A 16,894-nucleotide genomic window follows, 5' to 3' on the forward strand; every position below is an offset into this window, starting at 1 on the left:
GCCAAATTTCACAGGCTTGCCATGTCCCCAGGCTCCTCCCAGCCCATCCTTGCTTCCCTCGACCCCTCCCCAGCCCCGTATGGGTGCAGGAATGGGCTGCTGCCACCCCACTGCCCCTCTGGCCCATCCCTGCTTCCCCCCAGCCCCATCCTTCACAACACCCACTTACCATGGATGGGTCCAGCTGGGGCTGTGGCTGCAGAGAAAAAAAGAGCAGGGCTGGGCCTGTCTGCCCAGGCTGCAGGGCTGAGAGGCTGCATGAAGGCACCCCTTTCACCCAATCACCCAGCCATCTTGGCTGCTCCCCAGGTTGGGGGGGAAAGAAAAACCTTTTATTTTTACACAGAGCCCCACTTTCCCCTGCTTTTGGGGGGAGGGGGGGCTCCTTTTTTTCCATGGATTTCTCTGATTTTCATGGGAAATGCCTGATTTTACATTTTCCCCAAAAAGTACAAAATAATTATTTCGGTCCATCCCTACACATAACCCGACAATACCAAGCCAAGTGTTGGCCTTTTAGGGGTGGGTAATTTTTGCAGCTAGACCACAAAGGTCTCTGGTCTTCCAGAGACCCCACATGACACTCGCATCCTGTAGGCACAATCTTCTTTCATGGTTTGGCTCCATTTGACTCTAGTAACTGTGTATTAGGCAGAGATGAGTCCCCTAATTTGCCCCATCCACACATGTACAACTTTGCTCCCTGTTGTGAGAGTTATGCCTTGGCTCCACTTGCAGAAGAACTAGGAATCGTCAGAGGAGGTGGAGAATCCCCCCAAAATGAAGGGCAAACAGTTTCTAATTTCCTAAGAGAGGATTTAGACAAGCAAAATGCTGTGGGGCTGTGGGGAAGCAGGAGGAAGAGCTATCTTGTGAATTCATATACTGGCACAACCCAAATGAGCCCTCCTCCAAACCCAGTAGTATGTGAAAGCATGGAAGATGATAGCTCTACTGAGAATTGTACCTTATATCCCCTTTTTATGATCATACGATGGTACAAGAACTGAGCAATTGAAAGATACAGTGGCAGCCCCTGTACCTTCCTGTGTAGGTGTTCTTTTTAACCAAAAACAGGGGTCAAGGAACAGGCTTTCCACAACTCCCACATACACCAGCCAGCAGAGCTCGTTCTTTGCAGAAGTAAATTCATAGAGTACCTCCCTATGGGATGGGGCAGCAGATGCTTACACAAGCCATGTTAGAGCTTTCCATGAGGAATTGCTTACAATGCCTCCAGGACCTCTCCCCATAGCTCCCATCATGCTGCTCTCAATGTAGATCTGTGCCTTAATGGCATAATTTGGCCCTAATTTTGTAATAAATCTTTTCAAAGGTGCTTTCTAAGTCAACCTCTGATTAAGACAATATGTTATTTCCATTGATGTATGAAGCCCCAGTGAAAAATTTTCTTACTGCATCTGGTTTAGCATATTTCTTCCCTCAGCCACTTTGCCCCCATGATACAGATGTTGTAATATTTCCAGATCCTGGAGGGAAGGGGAGCAATGTAATAATAGTTCTGCAGATGACCTAAGTGGTACATTAATGCTTTTAGCTGTGAATTAGGGTCAGAGTTCTCTGTAAGGGTAACAAGATCAAGAAGATTTAAAACTTTTTTTAAAAATTTTAATAAATTCCAATTTGGTCTGTACAGTTTATATTTTAGAAGCATCATACTTAAATTCTACTTACTAGGTTTAAGCTCAGAACCATAGAGAATACTATTGAGGTTACACTTAAGTCTGCCTAAGAATTAAACATTAACTGATGTAATTCGGAAAGCTGGTTTTAGATTCAGATGCATTTAAATAAAAGCATGCATTTAAATTTATCCCTTAAAAGCACCACATGGCTATTTTGCAGCAGCAACTGTGCATTGCCTAAACATGTTTCTGTTTCCTGTTGCATATCAGGGAGCCGAGATAGAAGTGGACGAAAATGGCACTCTGGATTTAAGCATGAAAAAGAACCGAAACCAGGAGAAGACAATGCCTCTAACTTCTTCCAACACAGCGCTTCCCACTCCTTCCTCTTCTCCCTTCAAAACAAGCAGCATTCTGGTAAATGCAGCCTTCTACCAGGCTCTCTGTGAACAGGAAGGCTGGGATACGCCAATCAACTATAGCAAGACCTATGGCAGGAAGGAGGAAGAGAAAGAGGTATCTTTTCATCTTGTCAGTTACAGAAGTTGAAGAATCAGCACTAAGGTCCTTTAATCCCCAAATTGCCTCTAATCTTGGATGCCTCCTTCTGGAGTACTGGGCCTAAAACATAATGGTTGAGATATTTCAAAGTGAGTACTGTTGTGGAGGACCCAATGGGCACTGACAGAAGTGACATTTGTTGCATAATTGGCCCCTTGAACACTCTCTACAGCCATGCCACAACATGTGCACAGATGCAAAGTCCTTTAAAAGTGGCCAATCATGTGACAAATTAACCCTCACCACATGAGGGATCAGATAAAGATGCTCCATTTTGGAGCACCTTAGGGAATTTCTCTTCCCTACGATTAATTTGTGCTGAGATCCAGCTGGGCTAATGCAGCCCAGCCCCACCCCTAGTACTATCTGTAGGAAGGGAGGGGGAAGAAGGGATGGGGAGTGAACTGCACATCTGTCAGCACCCAATGTGATGCAGCTTAAAGAAAACAGATTTTCAGAAGGTGTTTACTCAGCACTGCATAAAGATCAAGCCAGTTTTAACTGTACCTCAGCAAAGATGCATACAATTACCAGTCACTTTTGAAAATCTTGGCTCTATAACCTGTAGAGGTTGCTCAGTATTTGCAGAAATTGATAACTTCAGCTGGACTCATGGCACATGCCAACATCTTAAACCAAGTTACTAATGGCATCCAAAAACTGAGCCTACTTTTTAGCTTTGTTCCTAATGGTCTGAAATCCTGAAGTCCATGCTCTCCCATGACCAAAGGATTATTAACTAATGCAAGTATATTCTTGAAAATATCAAAAACTTTTCATTTTGTAATGCAATATAATTCTTCTAAGCGATCATTTTACTTTGTCAGTTTCAGACAGCTCTCTGTTTGGGTGTTTAAATGCATGCATGGAATCTCTTGTATTAGTCTACAATATTCTTTTACTAGACAAAATACACCCTTATCTGCAACATATTTCAGATGTGTATTGCTCACGCCATCCTACTTAGAGTATTGCAAGCACCAGTAATTCAGAAAGCATTCAGATTACATTTGCATCCAGGAAGAGCTTTGTTATCCAGCACCCATGGGGGATGGGGGGTGCCGGATAACCAAATATGCGAGTTATCTGAGAGGTCCAAACAGGTGTCTTTGCCTGTTCAGGCCATTGCCCCTCCTGCCATGTCTGGTGTGCCGCCGTGCCTCCTGCCACATCAGTATGCTGGGGAACAGGGAGGGGGGCCCCAGGCACACCGGGGAAAGGCTGCTATGTCCCGGGCTGTGGGGGCTCAGAAGCACAGGCTGCTTTGCCCTGGGCCATGGGGGCTTGGCAAAACCAGAAGTGCCATGGTGGTCCAGTTTCACTTTTGCCACGTCTACTGGCAGGCCGGTTAGTAGAGCATGCTGTTTTGTAAGGTGCCGGATAACACGGCTTTTACTGTATATGCAAACTCACCAATTATTGCTGGAATTAATGAGCATCAGTTTGGCTTAAATATTCCAAAGGCTATATCAGGCTTGTCCAACATATGGCCCGCAGGCCGCCATGCGGCCCGCCAAGCCATTTTCTGAGACCCGAGGTGCTGCAACGGGAAATGAAAGTAAACACTGTTTACTTTCGTTCCCATCCCTTGTCTCTCCCCCAGCCCCTCAGCAGCTTCCTAATGGCTGCTGAAGGGCTGGGGAAGGGACAAGGTTCCCACATGCACCGCGTCAGCTTGATGTTGCCAATGCAGTGCGGCTCCTCCCCTCCCCCCTCATTTCATGGTGTCCCTTCCTAGCCCCACCCCTCCCTTCCTCATTTGCATGCCAGCCCTGCCCTGTACCAGTCCCTGCTGGCCACACAGGCTGGAGCAGGTCGTGGTGTAGCGGGCGGGTGGGTGCAGGGAGCGCGGATGCCGGCTCGGAGGGATGCTGTGGCCAGGCCCGCAGGAGATGCTGCTGCCACTGCTGCTGTAGCTGTGGCTGTCGGGGCGGGAAGCTGGCACCACTCCTGCCTCCCCACATCCCCCCGCGCCTGCAAACATCGCACTGAGGGTGGTGAGTTGTGGGCCCCGGAGAGGGAGGGAGCCCTGCCGGTTGGGCTTGGGCTCAGGCTCAGGCTGCCCTGGGGGAGAGGGAACAGGGGTGTCCCTGTACATCCCACACCCCTCTGTAGGGTCCCCACATGTCCCCCTGGCTGCTGAGCCCAGACGCGCAGGTGTGGGAGCATCCTCGAGGCTGCCCAGGTGTCAGGGAGGACACGGCAGGGTCAGGCTGCACCCCTTGACCCCTGCGCCCCCATGCCATGGCCAGACTGGACAGGCTGCATGAGCACCCACTCCTGCTGGCCCACTGGGTGATAAAAAGTTCATGATCCGGCCCCACATTCAAAAAGTTTGTACACCCCTGGCCTATATCAACATTATAAATAAATCACACTCAATTTACTCCTGATTGCCTTGCAAAGCCAATAGAAGAGACATGAATATGGCAGGGTGACTTATCTATTTGCCCTGTCACAGAGGCTGAGTACAAACATTCAAAAGGCCCCTGGCAGAAGAACTCAAACTTACCATGCTTTACTCTAAGTGCTATAAGTTACAGCAGGAGCCATCCAAGCAGACATTTGCTGTTTGTTGTGGGGGTGAGGGGGTTCACAGCCTTTCTGCACTGGCTGGTGGGGCCGCTCCTGCACACCTCCCAGGAGGCTGTCAAAGCAGCCCCTACCCCCAGCCCGAACCCCCTCCCCTTGCCAGCCGACAACTATCAGTAGCAGCTGGGGAGGTAGTGGCAGGGGGGAATGGAGTCCCTTCCCTCCCCCCGCCCCCTGCAAGGTCCCTATGGCTGGGATCTGGTTGGGGAGGGGATGAGCTGGGTCCATGAAGGAGAGACTCCCTTCTCTCCCCCCATATCCTCTTGACAGCTTCAGCTAGCAGCTGCAGTACTGGGTGGCCCAGCCAGGGCTGTTGCAAAGGAAGGGCTCTGAGGTCCATATCCCTGCAGCTTCCCAGCTGGGGCTGCTGCAGGGACACAGACCGCAGAGCCCTTCCTCCACAACCCAAACCACAGTCAAGCAGTAGCATGCTGCTGAAAGAGAGACCCCAAACTCTTTCCTCTGTAGCCACCCTCCCCCTCCTCCCCCTGCCAGGCTATGGTACACTCTAGGGCAGGGGTGGCTGCAGGGACCAAAACCCCCTCTTCCCTCACTCCCCTCTTCCCCCCCCCGCCACCACCAGGGTGTGCACAGGGTTGGGATCAGAGACTGTCACTGACTTGGGTTAATGACAGCCAGGGTGGTGGGACTGGCCCAGGCTCCAGCAGAGCAAATGAGTTCTGCCTGAGGCTAGAGCATAACCCTGTGCAAGGGCCACCTGGGATGGTGGCAATTGCACTCTAAGTTAACCCTTGATGGGATCTGGCACAGGCGTTTGATAACACGCTCTAACAGAAAGCACTTTAGGTTAGTACACATCCATCCAGGGGTTAACTTAGAGCAGGCTCTTCCACTTTAAGCACTTTATGTTCTACGAACGTCTCTTTCTGTTACAGCTGTAAAGCACTTTCTGTGCACTTAATGCGCATTAAATGTAACATCTGTATCTAGCCAGAAAATATAAAAGCATGACTCTATTTCACAAATACATCTGTGGGCACAAACACGCTCAAATAGAAACGAGGCAAATATTTACAGTAAGTAACTCTCTAGCTATCAAGGCTAATAGACTAGATTACAATTTGCAACCTGATAATTTCCTTGATTTTTTTGTTGTGTTTCTATTTTGCTCTTTTCATGTCTGTCTGTATTGAATACTGGCAGCATGGTCTCCTTTTGTTTCTTTTTCCCATCTTTTTTGGCCACAATTTTCTCTTGATCCTTGTTGCCAGAATAGGGGACATAGGAGGTTTATTTGGATGTTATCATGATGAAGAATATGCACAGACAGCCCTTTTAATACTAACTGCATGAAATCTTGTTAATTAACAGAAATAGGCCTAAGGTGCAGAGTTCCAGTCTAGACCCAAATTTCCCCATAGTTCTGGGAAGGTTAGCTAACAGGCTGGAGTCTGACATGCTGCCACCGCATTTGTCTTTGTGCAATACAGAAACATAGTACTTATAGTTATTACAAAATTATCTTCTTCCATTAACTGTCCAAATTAGTCATCGTGCTATAGAGAACACATTCAGTAGAGCTGATGATGGAGATTCACAGGGAAAATTTCATAAAACCCTGAGGGAAATGTTATTGCTCAATTGAAAGAAAAACTCACTGTATGATTACAGGCAGCTGCCATGAAGACTGGGGACAGACATTCAAAACCCTGAGCCTAAATTGATTCAATCTTTACAGGTTAATCTAACCTAGCTAGGCTGAACCAGTTTGTAACTGGACAGACATTCTCCCTGGACTGAGGAAATTCAGGCACATGCCTGCAGTGACTCAGGCTAGAAGCCAGGGGGCGCTAGAACAGCCTTCCCTTCCCTTGTACAGAACTGAGCTGGGAGTGGGTATGGCTAGGTCCTGGCAGGATGCTCTGATTAGGGAGTTCTGCCTTCACCATCCTAGCCTTTTCCCCATTGGCTGCTCAAGGGGCGGGAGTGTTCCCAACCCCCAGCTAGCACTCTGAGACCAGGAGGGGAGGGGTGCAGTGCACGCATCTGTTGATGATATGGAACTTTTTAATCTCCTTCTCCCTGCTTCTTTATACTGTCTGCAGCAAACTAACAGGCAAGGAAGCCAGCAGGAACCTGATAACAGTGCTTATCACCCCATCAACAAAACAAGAGCCTCTCTCCTTTAGTTTAAACTCTTCTTAAACAGCTTACCAGCTGACCTCTTGATTAGCTCCAAAAAGCCCTAAGCAGTGACTGTTCTGTCTGCCTGTCCCAGTGAAATTGGAGACATGCACACACAGACACCTCTTGGCATTAGCTAGCATACCACATGCCTAGGGTCTGTGGGACTGGGGTCTGTGCTGTGGGAAATAAGAGGGAGGGAGGGAGTGAGGGGGGCCGTGGAGCCAGGCAAACCCTGGGAGCGAGCGAGCCGAGGTGGGGGGCAGGGGAAAGCCAGGCAAACCCTGCTGTATCTGCAGTCTCTGTGGGATCTCCAGCCAGGGAGCAGAGGGGAGGGGTCAGCTTCATTGTGGAGAGCCCTGCCCAGCCCAGAGAGCATTCTGGGATGCTCAGGGAGTCTGGTTTATGTTAAACCAGCAAGGGGTCTGCAATAGACATTGCATAAACCAATTTGAGCCAAATCAGTTAAGTCTGATACTACATTCAACCAGGTTTATCTCAAACCAGTTTCGGCCATTTTCAAACTGGTTTATGTGCACCGAATATCTGTTCTGTTACAAGCTGAACCCAGCTTCTGATCACTTAAACCGGTTTATGAGTAAAGTCTGTCCCAAGCTGAAGAGGTCTACAAGACTGGCTCTTAGGTGGCACATAGTTGTACAGGACCTGTAGTATCCAGGGCAGCCAAATACTGTGACTCCATTGTGTTGATGTTTATCTGTACCGTAGGGGTACAGAATAACTGGATACTTCTATTTTTATAGATCTGGCTGAAGAATATATTAAACTATGGGGCCAGATTCTTTCTTGTAGTATAGCCATTTTGTGGTGTATTGCCCCCAGAGCAATTGAGAAACTTGCTTTGCTGCCCGGGGGATTGACTGATCTCACAGATTTGATTAAGAGGCTTGTGTGCCACTTTTCTCATCAAAGGTAATATAGCATGGGAAAGGGAGTGTGGCTAGGTGAAAAACATCACAGTCAGAATATCTTTGGCCTTTGATTTGGTGTCCCATGATCTCCTCATGGAAAAATTGGCCAACTGCTGGCTCAGCTACATCACAGTCCGATGGCTGGAGAATTGGCTCCGAGGTCAGACTCAGAGAGTGGTGATCAATGGAAGTGAATCATCATGGTGCTCTGTAAGCAGTGGTGTCCCCCAAGGCTCCATCCTTGGACCTGTACTCTTTAACATCTTTATTAACAATATGGACATTGGTGTCAGAAGCAGACTGGCCAGGTTCACTGACGACACCAAACTTTGGGGTAAAGTGTCCACACCTGAGGATAGGCTGGTGATCCAGGCTGACCTTGACAGGCTTAGAAAGTGGGCAGACAAAAACCTGATGACATTCAATATGAAAAAATGCAAGGTACTCCACCTCAGGGGGAAAAAAACCTCACATCACACTTATATGCTCATCAGTGCTACACTCACTAGCACCACGCCTGAAAGGGACTTGAGGTTCATGATTGACCACAAGATGAACATGAGCCCCAATGCAATGCCACAGCTGGTAAAGGAAACAAAACTCTGGCTTGCTTCTCAAGCAAATCCCAGGATGTCATCCTCTCACTGTACTCGGCCTTGATGAGGCCGCAGCTTGAGTACTGCATTCAATTCTGGGCCCCACAATTTAAAAAGGATGTGGAGAAGCTTGAGAGAGTTCAGAGAAGAGCCATGCACATGATCAGAGGGCAAGAGAACAGACCTTATGATGAGAGGCTGAGAGCCATGGGACTCTTCAGCCTGGAAAAGTGCAGGCTCAGGGGTGTCCTGGTGGCTGCTTATAAGTACATAAGGGGTGTGCATCAGTATGCCTGTTCACCAAAGCACCCCAAGGAATGACAAGGTCAAACAGTCATAAAGTCCTCCAAGACCATTTAAACTGGACAGAAGGAAAAACTTCTTTACTGTCTGAGCCCCCAAGGCCTGGAATAAACTCTTTCCAGAGATGGTGCAAGCACCTGCTCTGGACTCTTTTATTAAACATTTTGATGCCTATCTTGTTGGGATCCTTTGACCCTAGCTGACTTCCTGCCCCTGGAGCAGGGGCTGGACTCGATGATCTTCTGAGGTCCCTTCCAACCCTAATGTCTATGAAATCTATGAATGTACTGCACTTTTCTCCTGCTGCAATTTGGGCGTATTCTGATGGATGGCTTGGCTGTATACACAGCGTCAGCAGTATCAGTGATGCTAATAGGCCATGAAGAGTGAACATTAAACCATCTTTTTACCTAAGCTCCAGAACTTCATTTTGTGCAGTTTGTTCCCAATCAGGCACCTGGCCCAAGACCTCTGCTCTGAGCAGCTCTGATCCCAGAGAACATTGACATGTCCAGTGGTCTCTAGGCCAAAGGCTTTGCTTTGAAAATCAAAGACTGGCAGTTGTCCCCATGCAAAGAAAATGAATGATTATATCTATTTCTAATTCATTGTTATCTGGTTCATATGCACAACAGTTGCTTAATTTTGGTGGTAATTTCCAGAAAATATTGTCTCTCTCTCTTTCAGTGAAATAGCCTGTCCAGATGCCCCCTAAAAAAAAATCTTGAATTTGGAAAAAGCTCAAAATCTCTCCAAAAGGAAAGCACTGAGAAATAACTAGAGCTGTCAGTTAGTTCAACTGTCAGTTCTCCAAAGATTTCAGGGCTTAAAAATGTTAAAAGTGCCAGATGCTATTATCTGTTATTCATGTTACCATTATGTTCTGGTCTTTGCTGAAATCAATATAAACTTCCATCTGTACATTAATGGAATTTCATTGCTCGCTTTCTTTCTGTGGTGTGCACATGTGAACACACATACACACACACACACTCTCTTTGTAGAAAATAGGATTGGTAGGATCTATTGGACTGGTTCTGATTTTTTTTTAAACTGGTATTCCTTAGAATTGTAAAAACATTTAATCCTAACTCTAGTCAAACAAGAAAGGAAAGCTACACGTGTTTGCATTTGATTAGCTAAATATCCACCCACTAAGTCTGAACGTAACTACAAAGAGAAAGGGGTGTGGATTTTCCTTGATGCGTTCTGTAAAGGTTGCATATCACTCAGGATAGATTAAATTCTATAGAGAAGAGCACTGCCCAAGTAACAAGGCTGCCTGCTCTCAGCCCCTCTGTTTTTGAATCCAAGGAATAAATCTTGAGCTTCACACTAGTGCAAGTATGGCTGGGATCAGCCATTCTGGTCCTGTGACCAACTCATAGTTGTGTTCATGGACAACAGATCTGCATGATCTGTACAATCTAGCCATATCCATACCACCATTTACTTCCTCTGACCTCCTCTGATATACAAGGAGCTTCAGTGTCCTCCTACCTGACTCCTTTAAATGTTGCTTCCTGTCTACTGTGTAACAGAAGTACCACTGCCATATTTTATTTTTTCTCAATCTCCAGGATTTCATGGAGAACCTAGAAATAATTACCTGTTTAAATGTTTGTCTGTCTCTGACCTTCTTCAGAACTATACTAAAAATTATTAACAGGAAGTAGATTCCTTATTACCACACTAATCATGATCAATACCTTTTTTGTACTATGTGCTTCCCTTTAAACTTCTTTTTCTTTTGTCAGGAATCTCAAACTAAAAAATCTAGCTACGCTGAAGTCAAGGTTGTATGAGTGTTTGTGTATGGCATATATACACATTGCATAGATGTGCATATGAAATTGTGCATTAGGAAATTCACTGCTGAGATTTAAAAAAAAACAGTTGTTTGAAAGTCAGCAAATTACAATGTTGGAGTTCAAAAACCTCAAACATCAGTTAGTCTGGAAACAATAAATATGCATACATTAGCTTTAACCCTGCCCTCTTTGCTTTGTTAAAGGTTTCTGTACGGCAGCTTTTTCCATTGCTAATCAAAGAAATGACATCTTTCCTGCTGGGCACAGGAATTATACTAGTTGAAAAATTATATAACTTCTAGCCAACCTTTTATATTCTGTACATATCAGACAGTTACAGTGTGAATCAACCGTGAATATGAATCCTGGTCCTTCACCAAAGAAACATCAACTGGTATCGTCTACTTGAGATAAAGAATATAACCCTTGGCTGGGAGCATTAATAGGTACTGTGGACTCTACGTGAGTCAGAAATTAAAGCGCACCATAACACATACAAAAGCCACCTCTCGTCAGCCTGCCTCAAGCAAATGGGTACCTTAAGCTTGTTTTGCAAATTATTTGAGAAATGTGACTCACGCTAAAAGGTATAGACAGTGTCTTTTTAGTGCGGGCTTTGCTGTTTTACAAGTCCTGAAGTTCCTCGTTGTAGCCCTGCTGATGTAGTTAAAACAGCAGCCCCGTGGTATAGATTGTACTTAAGTATGTGCAGATTTCAAGTATTTAGGATTTTGAGCAACCTTGCATTCAATTTCTAACATTTCAAATGTTGGGGATTCTTAAATCCAGATTTCATATATTTAGAATTTTATATTTACATTTTAATAAAATGTAAAATTAATAGATAACTGTTTATAGTCTTTTCTGTGTTTTAAGGATTGTTGATCTAAATATTTTTCATTTTGAAAAAAAAACCCTGATGCCTCAAATATGATTTGATTTTCCTTATGATTGCATTTAAAAGTATTCCTTAATAGTCACCAGAAAAAAATTATTTTGAAAAAATGAAAAATAATTTATTTTCAGTATTTGTTATAGTGGCATATGAGATTATTCCCAAACGAGGTAACTACACTAAATACCAGTAGTAATTTATTTATCAGGAATATGACTAGATTTCTATATGCATAAATACTATGCGTTAAAACTATATAACTGGTAATGGGTAGCCAACACCAGAAAGCAGAAGGAAGTCAGATCCTCCAGGAGCCAGCTTCCAGAAAGGCAAAGATGAGCTGCCAGAATTGGGGACCATATGGAAGCTTTATCAGAAGAAACACCCCCGCAGAGCCTAGAAGTTCAACTGGACAGAAGCTCCATTTTCAGTCCACATTCTCCCCTCTCACCGCTCTCTGCTTCTCTCAGCTCTACAGAACTCCCTACACCAGTGCCCTGGAGAGCTCATAAATTGTACAGTCTTAAAAGCATCTACAGTATCAAGTCTGGAGCAGAAAGTTGTTTTTCCCAGTCACAGGCAGCAAGCTCTGGTGCCACAAAGCATATTCTCTTAACAGCTACTTATTTGACTAACCTTGCTTCGCTTGTACTTATAAATGTATATGAAACCAAGCAGGGAATTCTCTCATCTTATTAATAATGCAAGAGACTTTGGGGCCTTCTCAAAAGTTCACATATGCATGAGAAAAACTTGAAAAAAAATGTCAAAGCTATTAGACAATGCTCTTGCTTTTCTGAAACCAGGCCATTTTGAACTGGTAATACAAATGAGCAGGTCAACCTAAAAATCAGAAACCATTCCTAAGGGTTCTACTACCAAAGAATATTTTAAAATACAGTTGTGACTTTCTTAAGAACAAGAATCAGTTACTTAGATGGGTCAAAATGTTATTCCATTTCATACATTTAAAAAGTTTTACATTTACAAAAGTATAATGATTTATTTGTACTATGTACAGTAGATCAGATTTACTTATATAGAAAAACCAGGGAAATTCCCCCTTGCGAAACTAAGGGTTATGCGAGTCAAAAGGTTGAATAATTTCTTTTTGTTGCCTTTCTTTTGTTTGCACAATTATTTTCCAAGTAAAAGCCACATTTTCATGGCCTTGTTTTCTTCCAAACTTCTAGGATCTATTTCACAAACTCATCACTGTAAGAAGTCACCTCCACATGTCTGAAAGTACTGTATATTAACATTTTGTGATATCTTTCCAACATAGCTTCTTAAGGCTGATAACTATCATCAAAAGTTTCTCAAGACATTTCTCTTCCAACACAAAATCAAGCTAGTATTGTTTGAATATAAGAAAGGTAAAGAAGGGACAAGTCTTTTGTGATGTTCTCATCTAATATTTCAGAAAGATCCAGTGAACTCACTAGAAAACCCAGAGGAAAAAAAGTATCCAGGAGATGTCTCCATACCAAGTCCAAAACCTAAGCTCCATTCAAGAGATCTCAAAAAGGAACTCATCACGTGAGTCTCAAAGATTGTCATGTTTTCCTTCCCCCTTCTTTGTAAATACTAATGACTCTAAATGAAGTAAAACTCTCATGCTTTGGAACAGGCTTCCAGAACAGGTGTGCCTGCCCCACCTTGGGTCTCCAGTGTTAATCAGAAGTGAGTTTTAAAGCCAAAATGGGTCAGAAAAGGTTTCCAGGCCCAGCTGGGAGGATTCAAGTTCATAGATATTTGCTCTTTGACATCGCCACACATGCATGAAAGTTTTGAAAGGTTGTAGCATCTGCTACAGATCATGCAGTATACTGAAGGCTACAGAGTGGCTGTGCCAGTGCTTCTCTATCTGTACTGGTAAAAAAGTGCTATTCCACTCAGTCCTCCATGGAGATCCACTGCATGGATTATATGTAGAGCTTCAGGTTCTAGCTCTAAGATTTAAAAGGTTTAATTTTAAAAAATTAAGACATACAATGGATTATGAACTAAATTCTGTCTTTCTGTGGAGATCTATATACCAGCTCAAGAAAAGATGGTTAGCCCAGGATGATAAGAGTAGAAAAGGTCACTACTAATATCCATGTCACAGTGTGGATGGGCCCTCTTAGACATTAATGGAGAAACAGTGTGCATGTCCATATATGACAATGTGTGCACATGGCACCAGATTATCCCAGAGTTCCAAAGCTGGGAAAAGGAAGGAAAATAGCTCCCTGTTTATTTAAACCTAGGGGCAAATCAAAAAAATCAAATTCTGTTTTGGGAAAATATGCAGAATATAACAACTCCAACCTGCTTTGGAGCAAAGGAACCATTCTGAAAAGAAATCATCTTGTTGCTTTACAATAGCAGACAGAAGCTAAGGCTGGCTGAGCAAAGTTGTATTTTGTTTTTTGTCTTTTAAAAAAAACCAAAACAAAAACTTTGAGCAGTGTTGTTCCTCAGCACATTCTACTTATTCCAGTGCTGAATAACAGAATTGGTTTGATACATGGGAAGAGAATGTAATGTTACTTTACGGTTATTCCTGAAAATAGAAAATGATATACCTGCTTTGTACCTAACAGCAATCTATTCTCTGCTCTTTCCAGCTCCCAAGACTACAGTGTATGATTCTGTTCTCATTTACATTAGTGTAAAATAGTAGTAATACCCTCGTAGTGTTGGAGGGATGTTGTAGCTGTGATGGTCCAGGAATTATGTAAGAGGCAAGGATTTTCTGGAGTCAGAGAAGCCACACCAATGTAAAATTGATGGGAAAGGAAAGTCAGGGCCAAAGCTGCCTTCATTTTTGCAAGACATCTTGTGAGCTAGAGTGGTCTCTCAAGTGAACCTGGGCATTGTGCCCTAGCATAATTTTCCTTCAGTCACAGCGGCACATCCTTTCAGACTTCAGAGAACTGTTGCAAGCTTGCTGTTGAGCATGCCTAGTGCTGTACTCAGCAAAGAAGATGACCAAGTCCTTGCTCAAGGTGTTTACAGTCTAAACAGACTGTTCACTTGCATGTACCACTTTACCATGTTTCATTTTTTTTAACAAGTAGATTTAGCAGTTTAGGGATCACAACACAGAGTAAACTCTTCTGTTAGGTGCTAAAGCAATGCTGTTGTGAAGTATGTCAACATAGCAAAGTCACTTGGCTGCTATCTTTGTAGACAAACAAAAGCCCAACCCACTTTATACAGACTTGCAACTTGGGTAGCAGGAAGCAGAACACTGTTCCTCTGCATGCTGGTAAGAAAGTTAGTTAAGAACTCAGTTTGTTTTGTTCAAGAGGAATTAAAGCTGAGTTGATCCAAATGACAGGTTGGTTAAATTGCCTGATCTGAGATCCATTTCCTTGGCTTCAGAAGTTGTTTTCATTCCATGCTGAAACCTCTATGTGAAATGAGATAGCACATACATGCATGTATGTGTGTGTATGTGTGCATATGGATGTATGCATGCATGTCAGTTGTGGCTCAAGTCCCTGCTCTGCCTGATTCTGAGCGGTGTCATAGCTCAGATCAGTGCAAAATCTTAGCCCAGATTAGTGCAAGTCCCTGCTCTGCCTGATTCTGAGCAGTGAATTTAGCCCAGATCAGTGCAAGATCGGGCATGTCCCTAACTAATAGCTCATGTGCTCTCCTGTAAGGTCCTTCTTGTTCTGTCGTAGCCCCAAAAACCTTCCCCATGAAAGTTTTGTAGAAACTGATATGTCTCCATGAAATGTTTCAGCTTCAATGAAACAGCATATTTCGCTGTAATTTCATTTAATCAAACTGTTCCAACCAGCTCTAATCATTAGTTGCTTTTTAAAATCTTGGCCAGGCTCCTGAAAAATCTTTGGATTCACATCAAAACATTATTAAGAGCTAAACCATTCTGACATCCATTGAGTACTCTGTCTCTGATGTAAATATTCACCTGGGACTCGGCAAACACATTTTATTTCTGCTTTTCTCTCCGTTCTCCATCCCCAATGGCTACCAAAGACAAATGCAGTCTGCATCACTTACTGAGGATAGTCCACCGCACATCACTGCAGGCTCCATCCACAATTGAATTCCATGACATCCACCCTTGTCTTGCTGGTTATTTTGCAGCCTCTGTGGCAATGAATCAGTTAGAATCCCTCTCTGCTTCTAGAAATTACATTTCCCTGAGGCAAACTTCTGTGAAGAGTGATCCTTTCACCTCATGCATCTCAATCTGCATATTGGCTGCTCACCATATTGTATCTGCAATCACAGTTCATGACCTAAATTGCTGGAGGCTTGTGTTTATTTTGCCTCTTTTAAAACAAACAAAAAAATTGCAGCAAGTTTCCTATTGAAAATTCTGACATCTTTTTCTTTTGTGCTAATTGTGATTTTGAGATATTGGCTAATTTCCATATACCCACAAAAATATTTTTCCACTTCTGTTAATAACTGAGTGTCTTCTTTCCTCTGTAATTTACCCAAACACTTACAAAACCACTTAAACTCAATCTTAAAATATATGTGGTGCATGTTGGGAACGCAGGGTGGCAATGCATGTCTAAAATGTACCTGTCCAAATAATTAAACAAGAAATATTTTTAATTTATTCCCTGAGGAATCCATAGGTTACACTAGAGATAGACAATATTTGCTGTATACATGCAGAGCTCAAAATATATACTGAGCAATTCAGTTCAAGTGGCTCCATCATGAGGAAATTCTTAATATGACATAGGCACCTGAAAAGAAAACATTGAGCCATGGTAGCTCAGCTGCAATGAACTGTTCTGTGTGCAAACCCTAATACATAAGTCATATTTGCAAAATTATTTTTCTTTGCCCTGAATGTATTAAGGCAACTACATTGCAATGTGCTGAGTAAATGATTCTGATGTGTCCATGCAAGCCTTGTGGGGGCCACAGATTTGAGTAAAGCTGTTGTACTCCATTTGGTCAGAGAGAAAGAAGCATGGTGAGAATCAGAGGTCTCCTTCCTGCCGTACGTGAAACACTGGCTGGAGATGCAATTTGGGCAGAACTTCTGAGATTTTTGGCCTTTGCCACCCCAGCTGTGTATTAAACAAATGTTACTATTGCCACCATTATCCTAAATTTAGCCCAGAAATTTCCATAGGAGTTGTACCAGCTCACACCAGGTTTTGGCTGACTGCAGTTGTTCCTCTTCTGGAACAACACTAGCACCTAGTTCGATCACCGAGCTAAAGGTTGGCTGTCTTTCTAAAAGCTGTTTGTGTTCAGTCAGAAGTGATGGGACAGCTACAGAAATTGCTGGGTAAAGTTCCATCTCTTTTATATAGGAGGTAACCAATTTTTCATAATGGTGCTTTGTGATCTTAAAATCTGTCATTTACCATCAAAAGAGATGTCAGTAGTTAAACTACAAGCTAAAGTAACTGCAAAATCTATA

General features: G+C 43.6%; 1 protein-coding gene across 3 annotated transcripts in view; it reads left to right on the forward strand.

Moving 5' to 3' along the window:
- ST18 (ST18 C2H2C-type zinc finger transcription factor) overlaps positions 1-16,894 on the forward strand; it is a 133,033-nt gene that overhangs the window by 92,189 nt on the left and 23,950 nt on the right. For all 3 annotated transcript variants that reach the window (XM_059724098.1, XM_059724099.1, XM_059724100.1), the window contains 2 exons: positions 1,917-2,162; positions 12,905-13,020. In XM_059724098.1, coding sequence (XP_059580081.1) covers positions 1,917-2,162; positions 12,905-13,020 — 362 coding nt within the window. The remainder of the gene's footprint in view (positions 1-1,916; positions 2,163-12,904; positions 13,021-16,894) is intronic.

This window comes from Alligator mississippiensis, chromosome 3, assembly GCF_030867095.1.
Source record: "Alligator mississippiensis isolate rAllMis1 chromosome 3, rAllMis1, whole genome shotgun sequence".
NCBI classification, from domain to species: Eukaryota; Metazoa; Chordata; order Crocodylia; family Alligatoridae; genus Alligator; species Alligator mississippiensis.